This window comes from Meleagris gallopavo, chromosome 8 (genome assembly GCF_000146605.3).
Source record: "Meleagris gallopavo isolate NT-WF06-2002-E0010 breed Aviagen turkey brand Nicholas breeding stock chromosome 8, Turkey_5.1, whole genome shotgun sequence".
NCBI lineage: Eukaryota > Metazoa > Chordata > Aves > Galliformes > Phasianidae > Meleagris > Meleagris gallopavo.
The window spans coordinates 10,054,711-10,071,479 of NC_015018.2; the positions used below are offsets into that span (position 1 = coordinate 10,054,711).

The window sequence follows — 16,769 nt, forward strand, 5'->3', positions numbered from 1 at the left end:
ATTTGCTTTATGAGAAGACAAGGTCAAGGTGACTACAAAATATGCCCTGCAACACTGCTGTTGAGCAGTCTCTATTGCAGTGCCCTGCCTAGAATGATTCCATGTTTATAAATTGTACGTCAGGTCCCTGAACTTCAGCAAGCCTGAATACAGGAAAACATGCATTTCAATTTGTTGATCTGCTTGCCATCTAGTTCTCAAGCTTTGTGGTGCATCTAAATCACATATTCAGTAAGTTCTGTGCAGTCACAATAACAAGGAACTTACACTTTAAATAAATCCTACGATTTTCACACTGTTATTTGCCCCCAGATACTTGGGCCTCAGTGAGTTAAAAGTGTTGAAATTCAAAATATCTGGAACTACAATAATTAGTCACAACTAAGCTCCTCAGCATTTATAAAGGACTGTATATAAGATTCAGCTGTTCCTACACTGTGACAATGCCTTTGAATTCAAAACACATTATTTTCAGGCACTGGAATGGGCTGCCCAGGGAGGTGGTGGAGTCACCAGCCCTGGAGGTGTTCAAGGAACATTTGGATTTTACGTTGAGGGACATGGTTTAGTGAGCACTATTGGTGATAGATGGATGGTTGGCCTGGATGATCTTGAAGATCTTTTCCAATCTTGGTGATTTTGTGATGATTTTTTTCAGCAATGCCCACAACACGACAAGGGGCAATGGGCACAAACTGGAACACAGGAAGCTCCATCTGAACATGACAAAGATCTTCGTTATGGTGAGGATGACAGAGCACCGGAACAGGCTGCCCAGAGAGGTTGTGGAGTCTCCTTCTGTGGATTTAATCAAAACCTACATGGATGCTTTCCTGTGCAACACACTGTAGGGAAACTGCTTCAGCAGGGGATTGGACTCTATTAAGGAATTAATTCAAAGTTTAGGAAAAAGGTGATCTGAAAGGGAAAACTTCAGCTGGAGTACCTCCGTTACTTCGGGTATTCCTAATCAACCCAGAGAAAGATAAGAACATTAAAGGAAAAAGTGACATCTGAAGCAGCACGCTTAATGAAGAACATTAGAGAACAATCTTTTAATTCAGGAGTAAATCTTCAGTCCTTCAAAAGTAAGTGACATTACAGTAACCAATAACATTTTCTTTTTTTCAATTTTTTAACAGTCTTCAGGGTATCACTATGTCAATCTCTTACATTTGTTATAAATGTGAAGTGTTGAATAAGCAGAAGAACTGTAAGTCACAGCAATTACATTTACCCATGAAAAATACCGTTCATAAAAAAAAAGAGTTCTATTTCTAAACCTTTTGTATTTTCTTCATGTTTTAATTCAAGTAAATTAATGAACACAAGAATCATTTCAATATGTGGCAGAGAAAGGAAGCTGACTATAGTCAGTTTGATTGTTTTATCACATAAAGAAGTCTATAAATCAATCCAGAAGGTCAAGTGGCTTTTAATGTGGAAACTGGGAAAAAAAGAAAAAAAGAATTATTTAAAAGCAGAAAAATAAGAGGGATGTCCTTGGACAATTTCCGAGATCAGTTTACAGATTAAATCCTGAGATGAAAGTGAAGGAAATAATACCAGGGATCTTCAAGATTAAAAGTGAACGTTTTCAAGCAAAAATCAAAGATTTTAGAGGACAGTGGTAGTGCACTGCCTAAAACTAAGATATAATCAACACAATATGAGTGATGTAAAGGTGTGATACATGATACTGTTAGTGTCAGTTTCTTCATAAAGTCAAGTTTCCTTTCAATACAATAGCAAACTGCCCAGCAATTTCAACTCTTCCATTATCGTGAAGTGAAATCTTCAACTCTCCTCCACGTCGAGAACACTGAAAAGCTAAATGGAAACAAGAATAACACGAATCCAGAGTTAAGACTTTAGCATTACAGATCAATTTTTATAAAATGCATGAAAATTCAGGCTAACATGGCTTCTGTATCTCAGACTAGAATTTGACATAAGAGTCTGAACAAAGTGGTATGTAATAGCAAGTAATGAAGGATGGTGGTTTACGCTGTTGTAATGAACTAAGTCTTCTTTGCACATCTAAAAATGTCTTAATGTACCCATTCATGAGATGGACCATTTCCCTAGCCAAGAAGGAAGAATATTATTACCTGCTTAAGAAGAAAGAAGCACTTCACAGGTAGTGAACTAGAACTAGACACTAGGTTCTAAGAACATGCTTGGTTAATGAGTAAGTAAAACTGAAGTTACCAGCAGAAAAAGTCTGCAAAGAAATATAGATGCTGCTTCAGCTGTCACAAACTGAGATGAAAGTCTTACACAGACAGGAACAAACTTATATAACTCAGGATTTACATAATCCTGAATATATCATTTAATACACTTGGATAAAGTTTAATGATAAAAGCTTTCCACTGATAAATAATCACAAATCTAATTTTTTTAATGAAACTTTTTATAGTCATACTCAGTTAAGAAGATAATGCTTAGCATGCTGACTCTGCAGTCTTGTTTCAGTCAGTCCAATGTTAGTTGCAGAACTACTTGATCAGAGAGTGGCCTTGTTAGGATGGTATCTTGCAAAGGTTAGAGTTTCATACTGTTTTGCTTTTGTAAAAGGCTGCAAATGGATGACAATTCACTGATGTTTAGTCTCTCTACCTAATGAAATTCCAGCTGCAAAAGTTGTTCAAAGCTAAAGGGAACATGATATCCTCATGATACCCTAATTTATAACTGGGTAGAGATTGTATTCGGATCCTGGCAGTGTACAAGATCTCTCATAGATGGTACATATACTGTACACACTGTCATTTCTTAGCCACGGTTGACAAGAAAGCTCTTATTTATACAAGGATATCAGATTCTTGGACAAAGCAAAGGCTCCCAAAACAGTGCAAATAGGAGCTATATGACTGCTATGGATGCTTCCTGGTCTTTCCTCTTTAACGAATTACCAGTTATTGATTTTAACAAGAGCAGTATGCATGTATGAACAAATGCTTTCAAATATAATATTTTGTGCTGTTAATGGTCCAGGCCACACTAAATTTCGTGAACTATTATTGCCAAGTGCAGATACACAGCTAAACTTTCCCACTTCTTTGAGAAAGCAGATCTAAAGAAAAGAGTTAAATTATTTCTAATCTTAGAGGTTGATTGGATTTTGTTTTTCCTTCTTGTCTCTTTCATGGCAGGCTTACTAATTTGATTTTGCTTCATTTTGTTTTATTTAAAAAAAAAAACCTGCAAAATATAAGGGGAAAAAAGCCACAAAGATCTTGCTCAAGATTATATGTAAATAATATTTGATCATCTTCTCCTTCTCTTGCACAGAAACAATGATATTTCACACTGACTGAAAGAAAGTAGACCTGCATGGAATATTTCATTAACCAGATGATTTCATTTAATAGCAATGTCTTCAGAGAGCATTTCAGATGCTTTTTGGATCATGCAGCTATTTCAGTACATTATGATCTGTAAAAATTATCTACAGTAATTCAATTCAGTGCCCTAAATTCCTTTGTGATTACCCTGAGATAGAGGAAAGTTCAATAGTATGTACAAAAAACTTCAGCACACTTACGTGCAATGTAGCATTCAGAAGGGGGCCAGTGACCTCATACCAACATTAACCTGTTTTGAGGAGGCTCTTATTAGACTAGGCCCATTCACATGATCACTGGTTACAGAATTTGAGAACTAGTGGATTTTATTTGTGATGTCATGGTAATGACAAATCAGGAACAAGTGCTATTCTTGAAAAAATATCTGGTTTTAGAAATCATCGTTGTTTTGACCAAATCTCTAATGCCTACAAAAGGATTGATGAAAAAGTACTTGTACTTAGCCTTTACTCAGTATCACTTAAGTGAAATTAAGACCTCTAAGACTCATATTCCAAAAGGTAAGATCAACAAATCTTCTGATTGATGAAGTGAAACACCTCTCCTTTGGCAGACATGCTACACTTGTGCATAAATCTGATGCTCCCAGTGAAAAAGAACATATACTAAAAAAACAAAACAAAACAAAAACAAACAAACAAAAAAAAAAAACAGTGAATTCTATTGATCTATTTTTCCAGTTAATCTCATCATTCAAAAACTGTGATTATAACTGTGCAAAACTCTCTACTTCATGAATCGTTAAATGAGCAAAAACCTAACAAATGGAGATTTATTCTATCTTATGAAGCAATTTCTTCACACACACACACACACACACACACACAAAAAAAGTGGAGACTAACAAGTTAAGAGACAAGACCTTAAGTTGAAAGAAATTCTGGCAAATGTTTTGAGAAGGTGACCTTACAGTTAAAGTAAGATCTGCTTCCTCCCACTCCTCATAAACCCCAGAAGATATGGTGTACCTGTTCTGTACTGGTAAGCAATCACAGAAGTTAGAGGCAACAACAAAAGCAATTATTTCCACACATTAATTTAGTTAACTGGATTAAAGAGGTCCAGAAAGATTCCCCCAGCTTTACCAAGCTTTTAAAACTGTCCTGAATTAAAACTCTTCTCTTTAAATAAATCTGGAAAACTTCTACAATACGTTTGGGTGTATTAAATTTCTTATGCATGTTTATAAATGACATAAAGATACACAAAATGACATAAAAGATACACAAAAGACTGTATACAGATACAACTGTAAATAGTGTAAATACTATATTCACTGGCAATTATGAAAGTCTAAAATATCTGATATTACAGATTATCTTTATTAAAAACATATATAATACTATTTCAGGAATTCCTCAAATGATAGCAAACTCCCATTTAACACATCTTAAATGTATTTATATAGCTCTAGGAAAAAGGAGTAAAGTATCTCACCTTGTAAAAAGGCTGGAAAATTCTCTTTGTAGTTACTGAGAGTGTTTGTTGTTTGACAGTTTGGTTTAATAAAGATAGGAAGAGAACCCAGACACAGGATATTATGTCTGACACTTCAGCAGAGATGTAGCTGACCTTCTCCTACAGGTCACAATACCCAGAAAGAGCTGATAACAAATTTAATGTTCCTCTTCTTTTTTTGTATACAATTTCATATCTCATCTATTTTGGAACTAAAAGACCTTCAATTTTAAATGGAAGAAAACCTTTATTCTTGCAGTAAAAGATACTGCGGAGGCACTGCGGAAGTTTCTAAGTAGTCAAAAGATGCTTTAACTTATTAACCTTCAGTGATACAATGACTGCCACCTTTTCTAAATAGTCACAACACAAATGGAATTCACTCCAGTAATACCTGATAACCTTCCATGCACATGGAAGGAAAAGTTTTTTTCTGAACATATGAAAAAACCACAGGTTGATAAGATGTCATATGAATTTGTCCCCTTTAAATCTGTTTTGTATTATTCCCACCACACATATTAAAAAAAAAAAAAACTGAAGGCACTGATGGTAGCAGTTATAAAGGATATTTGTGTATTATGGGAAAATATTGACAGCTAGCCTGAGAACAAGGCTTGTGAGTCAGGAGCACCCCTAGAAAGGCACAGCTGGCTTTTCTGAGGCTGAATGCTTCAGAACTGTGGACATCCTGAAAAAGTCATCCATAATGGAAAAATAAGGAAATGTAACTGCAAATTACTGTCAGGAGAAACAGGACAACAACGTGGGACAGTAGGAATCAGCAACTGGTACTGGTAATTTTAGCTAAAAGAAAAAAAAGTGGTGGGGAAAAAGTAAAATGTCAGATGGGGTAGGAAGCTATACTGGCTGTCTCAGGTTAAAAAAAAAAAAAACAAGCAGCACTGTACACGCTAAAGTGTACACTCTTGTGTCTGAGATATTAAAATCTCTTATTTTCTAAGCAAAACAGGGCCTCTTTGAGAAGTTCCTGTGTTGCACAAACTTCTCCTTTTCCTAGAGAATTTCCTAAACAAACCAAATCTTCGCTGGGAATGATCCCAAAAAGCCCATGACACAGATCGTCTTTGAAGTGAGACTTTGTCTATTATTTATATGGTCCTACTTGTGGGGGTCAAACTCTTCTTAATTAAACCCTTCTGAGGTCTATTTGACACCCACTTCTGGGAATGGTTTGATTGCACTCACTACCAGTAACATTTTAAATATATGTGCATATGTAGGCAATCGATTGTAAACATATTTGTTATTTTACTAGTGAGATATTTTTAGTAACCTGCAATACCAGGTTATGTATTATGTATTTGCTGCTTTATTATTTGCTGCTGCTACATTCATTTCTCATATATATTATATATACATATACACACACACACAAAATGCATACACTTTCTTTCTTGTTAAGAAATCATAATAGGTTGATATACAGTTGCATTACTAATCATAGGTATAATCTTCAAAGGTGATTTGTACTCAAGTAGAAAAATACAGGAAGTAAAACTAATATCTCTTCATATATAATAAAGTTCTACAAACCCACTGCTGTGATCTCCATCCACCTACTTGTCAGATAACCCTTTAGACTGTGATAGGTATATTTGCACAAAATATGCAAAAAACCTACCTTGTGGCAATGTGGGACTTTTTTTTTTTTTGCTAAAAATATTAGAGGAGATGGTTACAGTATCAACTACCTTTGCAGCTTAAGACAGTTTCTCAAAATAAGAGGTAAAACATGGTACATGTAACATACATGGAAACATAAAAGTAAAAAATGCCATCTAAAAATGCAGACAGAATTTCTGTCTGATTATTTAAAGAAACACTGTACTACAGGTGGGATGAAAGTTTCCGATCTCCACACTACCATCTGGAGGTGCTCAAGACCTGGTTGGATGGGGCCCTGGGCAACCTGCTCTGGTACCAGGTCTGGAGGTTGGTGGCCCTGCCTGTGGCAGGAGGTTGGAACCTGATGATCCTTGGGTCCCTTCCAACCCAAGCCATTCTATGATTCTATAATCTTAAGACAAACAGCCAGTCCATCTGGATACAATGCCAAAGACAGTTTCTTCTCTTCTTTTCCCCCCCCTCCCCACATCTTCATGGAAATTATTACAGATCTGTAAGATACAAATGCAAGCAAGAGATCTTCAGAACAGATTGCAAAACTTTTCCTTCAACTCGTGATGGAAAAGTCTCAGTCATTGTGGATTACCACATCAAGCTATGAAGGTATAACAGATCCTTTAAAGAGCTTATCAATGTCAAGGAAAGTTTGGTCTCGGATTCATTGGGCTAAATATAGGGAAGCTTATGTTCAAGGTAGCTGTTTCGAAAGACATTTACTTTAGGGAACAAGGAATCCTATTAGATTAAGAATCCAACCTTCGTTTTAGACTGACAAGAATCATGTCTTCGAGAACAAGTGCATAAAAGAACAGCATTTCCACCACCACCCTCCAAGGGAACCAGAGGGTTATGAGGGAGGGTATTTCACACTGCTTCTGTTCTTCCACTTTGCATCAAAGCAACAGAAACATGAGAAGTGAAGAAGCACTCAATGCCTCTCTATCTAGTCTTGTCAAGTGAAACCGTTTCTCCCAGGTTTTCTTCCCCCATCACGGCCTTCATTATTTGCTTAGCAGTAAATACGTGATCCACTAAGCCTATCTTTTCCAAAGACAAAACAATTATCAATAATAAATCTGCTCTTTCACTTAAGATCTGGTCATCTCAAGAGTAGAACTGCAAATCATACTCATCACAAGCAAATGAAGTTGCCAGTGCCTAGGCACCTTGTCTCCATTTAAATATTCAATGTTAGATACATTCAAATTGATTACCTTTTGTTCCATCCTTTCCTGCTACCATGTAAAACATCATCATCATGAGAAAACTAATCTTAGGACAGAAGAAAAAACTGTACCATAAAGCACGTCCTGTAAGTACAATCTGAACGCATGTCTCTTCTTATCTAGCTATAAAAATATGAGCCACTTTAAATCTTGAGTTTCCTAAAGAACTCATTGAAGGAATTAATCTCGAGTAATTTCCCTCTAAAAACCCTATATCAAATAGAACCATTTTTTCCATCTCATCATATACGTGAATGGAAAGGAAAACTCAGTGATTACTATAGATCCCATCCAACTCAGGAAATTCTATGATTCCATGCTTCTAAATTGTACTGAGACGTACGTATATACATTGTGAATGAGAATAGCGACTGATACCTCTTCCCAATAAGAAAAAGCAAGCCGTAAGGAGCAAGAAGCAAAGTACAACTCAGTCAAAACACACAATGAACATCAACTAAATTTCACCAAGCTTCCGTCATGATGAAAGTTCATGACAGTAAAAACACGAGAGTTGAGATCAAAAACCAACCACAGAGTTATGACCCACACGCTTCAGATTCCCTACAGGCATAAAGTGTCATGTTGGGAGGTAGGAAAGGAAGCAGTTTCTTAGGGATTACCTCTCAGAAAAAATATTACTATTCAAGTTGAGAAATAGATAAGGAGTTATTACAATATTTTGCATTGTAGTTTTTTGGGGTTTTTCTTTTTTTTTTTTTCTCCCCCTTTTTTTTTTCTTTTTTTTTTTTTTAAATATTAATATATGAACTAGCTCTGCAAGAAAACAGTTCTTCTTACCAAGCATTTCTTTCTTTCCCAGTCTGCTACTGACCAGTAGCTGCTTAGAACAGCATGGGCAGATCCTTAAAAGAAATTGGAACAAAAAGCACAGAATTAGAATCACTATTTTATAGAGTGATTACATTCAAAATGCAAATGCCATACAAATTGAATGTCCCATGTCTGCACTTAAAAGTAAAAATGCCTACGATTTCGCAAAGCAAACAGATCTTAAGGATTCTGCATTTCACTTGTTTACAATCCAGCAGTATTACTTCCTCATCCTCCAACTTCAATGGAAATTTTGCCTAAGGGCTTTGTAATTAGCCTCAGGAATAACAGATAGTACAAGTTAAAATATTTGAGCCAAAGTATTGACTTCTGGTAAACAAGTGAGCTTTCCTAATAACTGAATCTCAAAACATGTAAATTCAATAACATTATTTACCTAGACCGTATGTTATTCGATGGAACAAATAGCTAACCACAAGAAAAAAAACTGAATCGATTTTTGGATATTTTTCAAGACTAGGAACAGGTGGATAGATGTCACCATGGAAAAAGAAGGAATTCCCTCCCTTAACAGTTTTCACAAACAAAACTCTGTTTGTTCTTTTTTCCCCCCAGTCTTGAACACTTAAGTATCAGGATGTAGCTCAAGATCTTTTAAGGTCTTGCTACAGCCTCTGGAAAACCAACTTATTGTATCCCAATGGGTAGATATCTTAAAACCCCAGAATGACTTCTCAGATTCATGTTGTATCAGTGCAAATCAGCTGCTATGAGCAAAGACATTCTGCTGGAAACCCAAATATGAAGCAAGTGTAAATATCAGGGCTCAGGGACACCAGAATATATAATGGATTAAGGAATTATTGCAAAAGAAAGGTAATAAAAGTCATAACACTGTTAAAAGTATAAATCAGCTATACAGTGAAGAGGTTGTTTCTATAAAAGAACTTTCAGATGCAAGACAAGCAACTATGAGCTATAAGGAGCCTAGAATCTCAAAGGTTCAGCAAACATCTAGCTTTTCCTATATAACAATAATAAACAAGCTCTGGGATCAGATACATCTGCCACTCTGCCTCCTGGCTGTAACAGAAAAGTAGGACTGGAAGTTAAAAAAATAATTGAAACGTGGCTTATATTTCCTTGTAAAACCTTCTGCTAGAACTGCACTATAACCACCATCACTCCAATAAAGAAGTTTTCTATTCAGCAAAATACGTAATGAATCTTTTTGATTAAGTTCTCAGCGGACTTACAATTAATCAGTGATCACCTTGTACTTAAGTAAATAACATTACTTTATTCTGCAGCAAACATTATCACAGAACATAAAACAAACTAGAAGTTCTGCCTCTAAAAATATAACTAGCTAAGTTCATATTACTCATAGAGCTGAGAACATCCACAGTAAAGAGTCCTTAAACTAGAGAAGATCTCAGACGAAGCACCACAAATATAAAACAATGACAGAACTGTATGTGAACTTCTTCTGTAGTACTTGCTGAATTGCACTGTAGTCTTTTGCTTTTCTCTAATTGTAATACGTCAGGAAAAAGTTATGAGAAAAGAGGCAGGAATATCTGGCCTGATGACAGCAGGAAGCTAAATTTTTCTGAACGAGTTTGGAATCAATAACGAAAGTTTACCTGCTGTCCACAGAAAACAGTACTTCATTAGAAGAGATACTTTGAAGTATAAAGGCACATTAATCAAGTTTAGTAAACACCGTTAAACTGAAACAAGACTAAGCTATTTACCATGCATGAGCTCACACACCTGTAACAGGGTCTTCCAGCACGCCGTACCAAGGTGCAAAGTATCTGGAGTAAAAATCATGGCCTTTGTCTTTTCCATTGGGTTTTCCCTTCAGAGTGAGTATGAGTCCTTTCACTTTCCCAGTTTTTTCAGCTGACAGAAAACGTTGTGCGCCCACTTGTAGTTCTTCTAGCACAGACCTTGAATTTAATTACAGAATTTGAATATTCCATATTCTTCATTTAACATGAATTTATGTATTGAAAAGCATCAGAAAAGCATGAAATTGTCATCCCTGCACTCTCAAAACAGCCACAGTAAAGTGTTGGAGTAGAAAGATCCCCAGCATTGTCCTCTCAACATCATTTTATATGACTGCCCAGAATGTGTACTATACTCCTAGCAAGCAGAGTTTGAAAAAAGATCAAAGCATGCATTTCCTGTCTACTTATGAAAACTGAATGCCCAAGAATATAACCACCAAAAATGTATACTTTCATGTCAACCTTTTCATCACTGAAAAAAATATTTCATCACTACAGAATGTGAAAAATAAGCGTTCCACCTACTTTCTGAATGAGCAAGCAGCTTATATTACTCAGATCAGAGAATTCTAAAGCACTCTACAACTGGCTTAATTCTGTAAGTTGCAGATACTTCCCTAAAAAATGAAATTTTGGAAGAGTAAAAATACTGAGTACTCTGCTAAGAATATTTCTTATTTGCTCATTAGCTCATTCTATAGCCAGTAGTTAGGCCAAATTTCAAGTAAAAACAATTGCAATTTGATCTAATTAAAGAATTCAGGTCTGGACAACGTGTATACAAATTAAGTGCGACAATGAAATTCAGGTCCCCGAGATTGACAAATGCTGCAAAATGACTTGAATTGGAATTTCCTCTGTAAAGCTACTTATGATGCTGTAAAGTATGTGTAAGCAGATTAGTCAGCCATAGGGGCATAGGAACCCACAGCATTCTGTCAGCACATCTTCTCTCACTAAGTGCACCTGTACAGCTATGCAACTAATACTTCTTCAGCTGAGAAGCAAGACCCCCAATTTCCTGTTCCACTTTTGACTCAGAAGATTGGCAAAAAGACACCACCACCAAAACTGTATCCTAAGCCTCCCTTTCTTGAGGACAGTTTTCCCACTAATCTTGTTTAGCTTTGCTGATTCCGTAAGCTCACGGGGAAGATTAAAGAATTATTTAACGTGGGAGTTTAAATTCGTGTTTTCAATCTCCACCTGTTTCAAAAATAGATAAGTGAGCCACGGATGTGAAGAACAGCGGTTAAACAAAAAGAATTTCTGCACACTTGCTCCAAAAAAGTACCAGGCACCTTTCATAAGCATCGCTGAGACGGACCAGGAGTTTCTTTGTGTCAGGAGAATAACGGAGATCTTGAACAATCATGTCACCAGTGGCAGCCTGGTACAAAAAAAAAAGTTAAAAAAACAAAGAGAAAGAGTGTCACTAGAAAATAAAATATTTACTTACAATTTTCCTACAATAACAAAATCCCTGCTAGAATAGGGCTTATGCAATGTCCTTCATGCAACCCTCCAGTACCTACAAGCAGGAAAAGCAAATGCACTGTGTGCAGGAATGGATACGAGGAGTGCTAAGAGCTCTGTGTATGTCAACCTGGAAAGAAATCCAAGGACTAAGAGCAGGGCAAGGACACTAGATTACCCTCACAAGCATACAGCAGGCCGAAAGTGCCCATGAAATATGACATCCTAGCCAGCAGAAGGCAAAGTTTAACTACAGCATATTGAAGAATTCCATCTCCTGAACTACAAGACTCAGAGTTTTCAGTTTTGTCAGCCTCTGTGCACAGTACCTCAAGCAACATCAATTTACCACTTTCCAGCCATTCTAATATATAATTATAGCTCATTTAAGTGCATTTCTAAGAGAACATCTCTCACTGTATTTACCTTTATTAATTCTTCTACTTCCTGAAGTTCCTAAAGGAAAAAAAGAAAACTGTAGAACATAGAGTACTTAGATATCTACCCAAGTAAAAATAGGTAGATACGTATCCAAACACACATACAGGCAAATATATGCTTTCCTTGAAAGCCTTTTATGAACAAAACCCTGCCTAACCTGTGGGTAGGTTGAGTAAAGTGGTAAGTCCAGCACAATATGGTCTTTCTCTTGTCTTGTTTTCAATTCCCCACTCAGAGTCACAAAAGTAAGAACTGAGTTTGGGTTTTCTAGAGAGAGAGAACATTGCAACAGTATCAAACATAAGAATTTGAAATAAATTATTATAGCTCATAAAGTAGCCCAGTATGTTCAAAAAAGTTATGCAGCTAAAAATATAACAACTTCAGTAAACGTCTATTGCAAGGCAAAATTCCCAGATGACATTTGCATATTCAGCACTGCTCTTTAGGAAGAGAGGTAGCGGGGCATCAGAACAAGTGCAGACATCAGACTACAGCCTGACAGCCATTGGTAAAAGAAAATACCTAGGGTATCTCCACATTTGTTCTCTAAATGTTCTGAAGACTTAATTGTACAAAAAGAGAGATTTTCTTAATTAGAAACAATTTTTATAACATCTACTATAATAACAAATAGCTTGTAAGCCTACTTTTTATGTGAAATAAAACAGCAGCTGAGGCAAGAGTAGCATGACCACAGAGAGGAACTTCATTGGCTGGGGTGAACCATCGGAGTCCAAAGCGGGAACCTTAAAAATAAAGTTTGTTTTTAAGTGGAATTGTGTTTTCTTTTCCTTTTCAATTTATTTCTACATTTTCTATGGATTAATGGCATTTCAGTCATTCAAAACGCATGTTATAATCAGTCTTGGTCTCAAAGGCTCCTACAACTCCCTTTGTACTGATTCTTGGAGTATCTATTGCTCCGGAGACCCCTCTACAACTGGGTTCTACTCCTAATAGAGGAAAGCTACTTTGTTGCAAGAGCAAAGAATCAATGTGGCAGAGAAAGCTCTCTGCTTAAAAGTGCAAAAACAAACCTTTAACCCCAAGAGTGAAACAAGGCATGCCACGGGTTTTGCTGGCATAGTGGAATCTATGCCACAGCTAAGTCAGTCATGAATTATTTTGCATAAGCCATCAGTTGGGACTGATGAAAGACTGAAGTATGCTAAGCCTTCATTTTACTAAAAATCCTATTGCTGTTAGTTGTTTAAAAAATAAAATTTAAGAGCAATTACGCTAATAAAGTACCTTAACCTAAAATGAAACAACAGGCTATAGCCACGGCTGCAAAGCGAGCAGGTTCAACAAGCTGATTCAGCTGAAAACTAATCCACCAAGTGATTCTGAATGGGCTCTAGGTGCAATTTCAGGTTTCTTGGTTTTGCTGGAAACCTGTTTGCTCCAGTATCACCTCCACAGAATCTCTGAGACTTTGTGGCAACCTCCAGTAAGTGATGATTTCCTGAACAGCCAAGCCAGATTCCCTTTGCAGTCCTTCGCATACAGAATAAGCTTTGTGTCTCTCTTCTCCTGCTTGTACAAGAGAATTATCTCAGGAGATAATTAGCAGGAATAGAAGTATTAACAGAAGGACCTTCACATAGCACTTTCAGGAGACTTTCTGCACACAACCTGCTTATTTTGCAAAAGGCACTAAAATAAATGATCAGATTTATGAATAATGTTTGTGTACTGTAAAAGGAATTGGAAAAGCTGAACAAATGAGTCTATGTGCAAAAGGCTTAATAATATTATTAAAAGATGCATTACAACTCCGCGATTTTGCTTTTGCCATCTTATACATTAGCATCATTCTTTATAAATGCACCCATAGTTTCTTCCTGCTTTTTCTAAGAGACTGCAGGGTAAACAGAGCCACTCACTTTTGGTAAAGTCATCCGTAGGGTGCAGTTTTCTAATGAAGGCAGTTTCTGAAAGGTTCATTTCTGTCGCAATTCTTTGGTGCAAATCTTCATCCAAGTCCTAACAATGAGATGACAAACCCATTCAAAAGCAACCCATAAAAAAAAACAGAATCAAACTGTCTTTCAAATTAATTCAGTCATCTCATTTTTCTGTGATAATAAAACAGATTTATTTTTAGTTCAAAATATTTTGAAAAAAAAAAATACAAAAACCCTTGCAGCATAAAATAGGCTAACTAGCTCAATCATTGTGGTATGTGGGCATTACCCATACCTTGTCTGTAAGCCCACAGAGCCTTGAATGATGGGGGATAATTACAAAACATTAAAGTCAGTCACTCCGGAAAGACATATCTTTCATTTTGATTAAAGGCACAACAAGAAGTCATTGCTAACAACCTAAAAATAGCTACAGCTCTCCTTTTTAACTCTGAGAAACCCACATTAGCAGGGGGAATGTCTCAACAGCCAGGACAATAACTAAGGCAGTTTATCAGCACTTACTGCTGTACCCTCAACATTAGTCCTTGAGCAACAGGAACAATGTGCTAAGTCAGTAAAAGTTGGAACAAGAAACTGAACTGAAGGAAGAAACATGCTGGAGCTCACTGCATGACAGAAGGTCACACAAGGTATAGCAACAGTGTAAGTTGTTACTTCACTCTTGTTCCTTTCCCCACTGTCACACAGACCAGCCAGGTTCAAGGGTCTGGTCTATAAAAAACAAACATATAAGTGAAAATGTACTAAGTGGATCTGGTCAAGTTCAACCTTGGACAGATTGAACTTTGCCCTGCTAACTTGACTTTTTTCCCTTAATAGCCTTAATCCTTTGAACCAACGATCCCCTGCTATTGATACAGAACAGTTAGTGAGAGGCATAGCAGACCGATCCTTCCATGGTGAAACCTATACGATGAAACAACACCCCGACCTTTCACAGTCTTTGCTTTAACCCAGGAGATTAGCACTTGCTAGAGAAATACCAAATTAGAACAAAGACCAGCCAGCATTTTGCTGAAAATAATAGAATTTTATTGAAATACTGCCATCATGTGGCACTTCTCGGGAAGGGCTTGTATCATCACTCGTGTACTTCAGTTTTCAAAAAGCAGCTGCTAAGGCTTGGGAAGGAACAGAGAACAGAAGCAGCGCTAGCTGCTCCATATGTTCTTGGAGCTCAGAATAAAATTAATTAGAACTTCAGCTTTAACGACCCTGAAGCCTCTAGCCTGCAGAGGAAATGTTAAAACTTCAACATGCCATAGGCAACACGTAAGTCACCTTCTGAACGTATTAACATAAAAAGTTTACAAGTTTAAGGTCAGTGCATTCGGAGAGGGGGGTGTTTAGAGTTTAGATAGCCAAAAACAGCTCTGAAGCGAGATGTCCTGTGCCAGCTTGGCTGCCTTGGTAAGCGTGCTACACCGTATGAGATCTGTGGGGATTCAGAGGGCCAACGCGAACCACTAACAGACTGCTCCATTTACCTTCCTAAAGCTTTCATCAAGTGATACCACACAAATAAGACAAGGCACGTACGTTTCTAATCTGTCTAACAGCTGGTTCCGGGGAGCAGTGAACCAATCAGCACCATGTGCTCAGAACACCTTCACAAGAATGACTGCACCACAGGCGCCGTGCAGCCTACAGCAAAACCTGCCTGTCACAGGGACACAAAGCGACTCAGACACAGGGCTGTACGTGTCTCTCTTCTCTTCCACAGGAATGAAAAACGAGAACCCGTTATAACGACTAACCCGCTCCGCCCGGGGCAGCAGCACAGCACGCCGTGCCTGGAGCCAGCAGCCCAAGGCAACCTCGCAGCAACGGCAGCCACCGCTGCAGCCCCTCATTAAAGATCCGTCCGTTTCTTTTTCAGACTTACATTTTCGAGCAGACAAACTGCCGCGGGGTTTCCACAAAACGGCCGGTTTGTAAAGGCGTCAACCGTGAAAATGGGGACCTGCATTGCCGCAGCGCTCCCGGCCTTTGCCCGCTGCTCCCTGTGGCGCCCTGCCCGCAGCGCGGCCCCGTTTATGCGCCCCGGCGGCAGGAGGAGCCGCTCGTCACTTCCCGGCCTCCTCCCTGCTCCGTCCCTCACTCCTCAGTGCCCCAACGGGCCATTCCGCCGCCTCGCCCCAAGGCGATTCCGCAGGCGAGAGCTGGTGAGGATCCCCAGGCCGATTTTAACCTCGCACGGCTTTGCCGCGGCTGTAAAACTGAGGAGAAGCGAGCAGACAGGCTTTCGCATCTCGTCTCCCAAACTGACTCTGGGAGCCGAAGCGAGCAGCGCCCGGCGGGCCACAGGCACCTGGGCACGTGTGAGGCACCACCTGCGTGAGGAGATTAGCGGGTATCTGCTACAGGTGTTTGCTGTGGGTGCTCGCTGCTGCTGGCACAAGCCGCAGCTCGCGCTGCTGCCGGACGGACGGCTTGGCGCCAAGAGAGCGTAGAGCGCGAACACAGCGCGCGTGCGCCAGGTGACGCTCACGCGCTCGTGAGAAGAGGGAGGAGGCGCCGTTCGCTCGCCGCGCGTGAGCCGCCGGTTCTTGTTTGCAGAGGCGCGCATGCTCCGCTGCCGTCCGGGCGGGCTGAGGTGTGCGGCGCTGCTATCGCGAT

The 16,769-nt window shown here is 38.5% G+C and overlaps 1 protein-coding gene across 1 annotated transcript; it reads right to left on the reverse strand.

Annotated features, from left to right (window-relative positions):
• Nucleotides 1-1,031: 1,031 nt before the first annotated feature.
• Nucleotides 1,032-16,212, reverse strand: PBLD (phenazine biosynthesis like protein domain containing). The gene is given in 10 exon segments (XM_003207877.4): nucleotides 1,032-1,830; nucleotides 8,507-8,537; nucleotides 8,540-8,571; nucleotides 10,277-10,455; nucleotides 11,601-11,689; nucleotides 12,202-12,231; nucleotides 12,374-12,483; nucleotides 12,867-12,965; nucleotides 14,106-14,205; nucleotides 16,036-16,212. Coding segments are annotated over 10 exon segments (867 nt in total). The 5' UTR covers nucleotides 16,120-16,212; the 3' UTR covers nucleotides 1,032-1,717.
• Nucleotides 16,213-16,769: the final 557 nt, after the last annotated feature.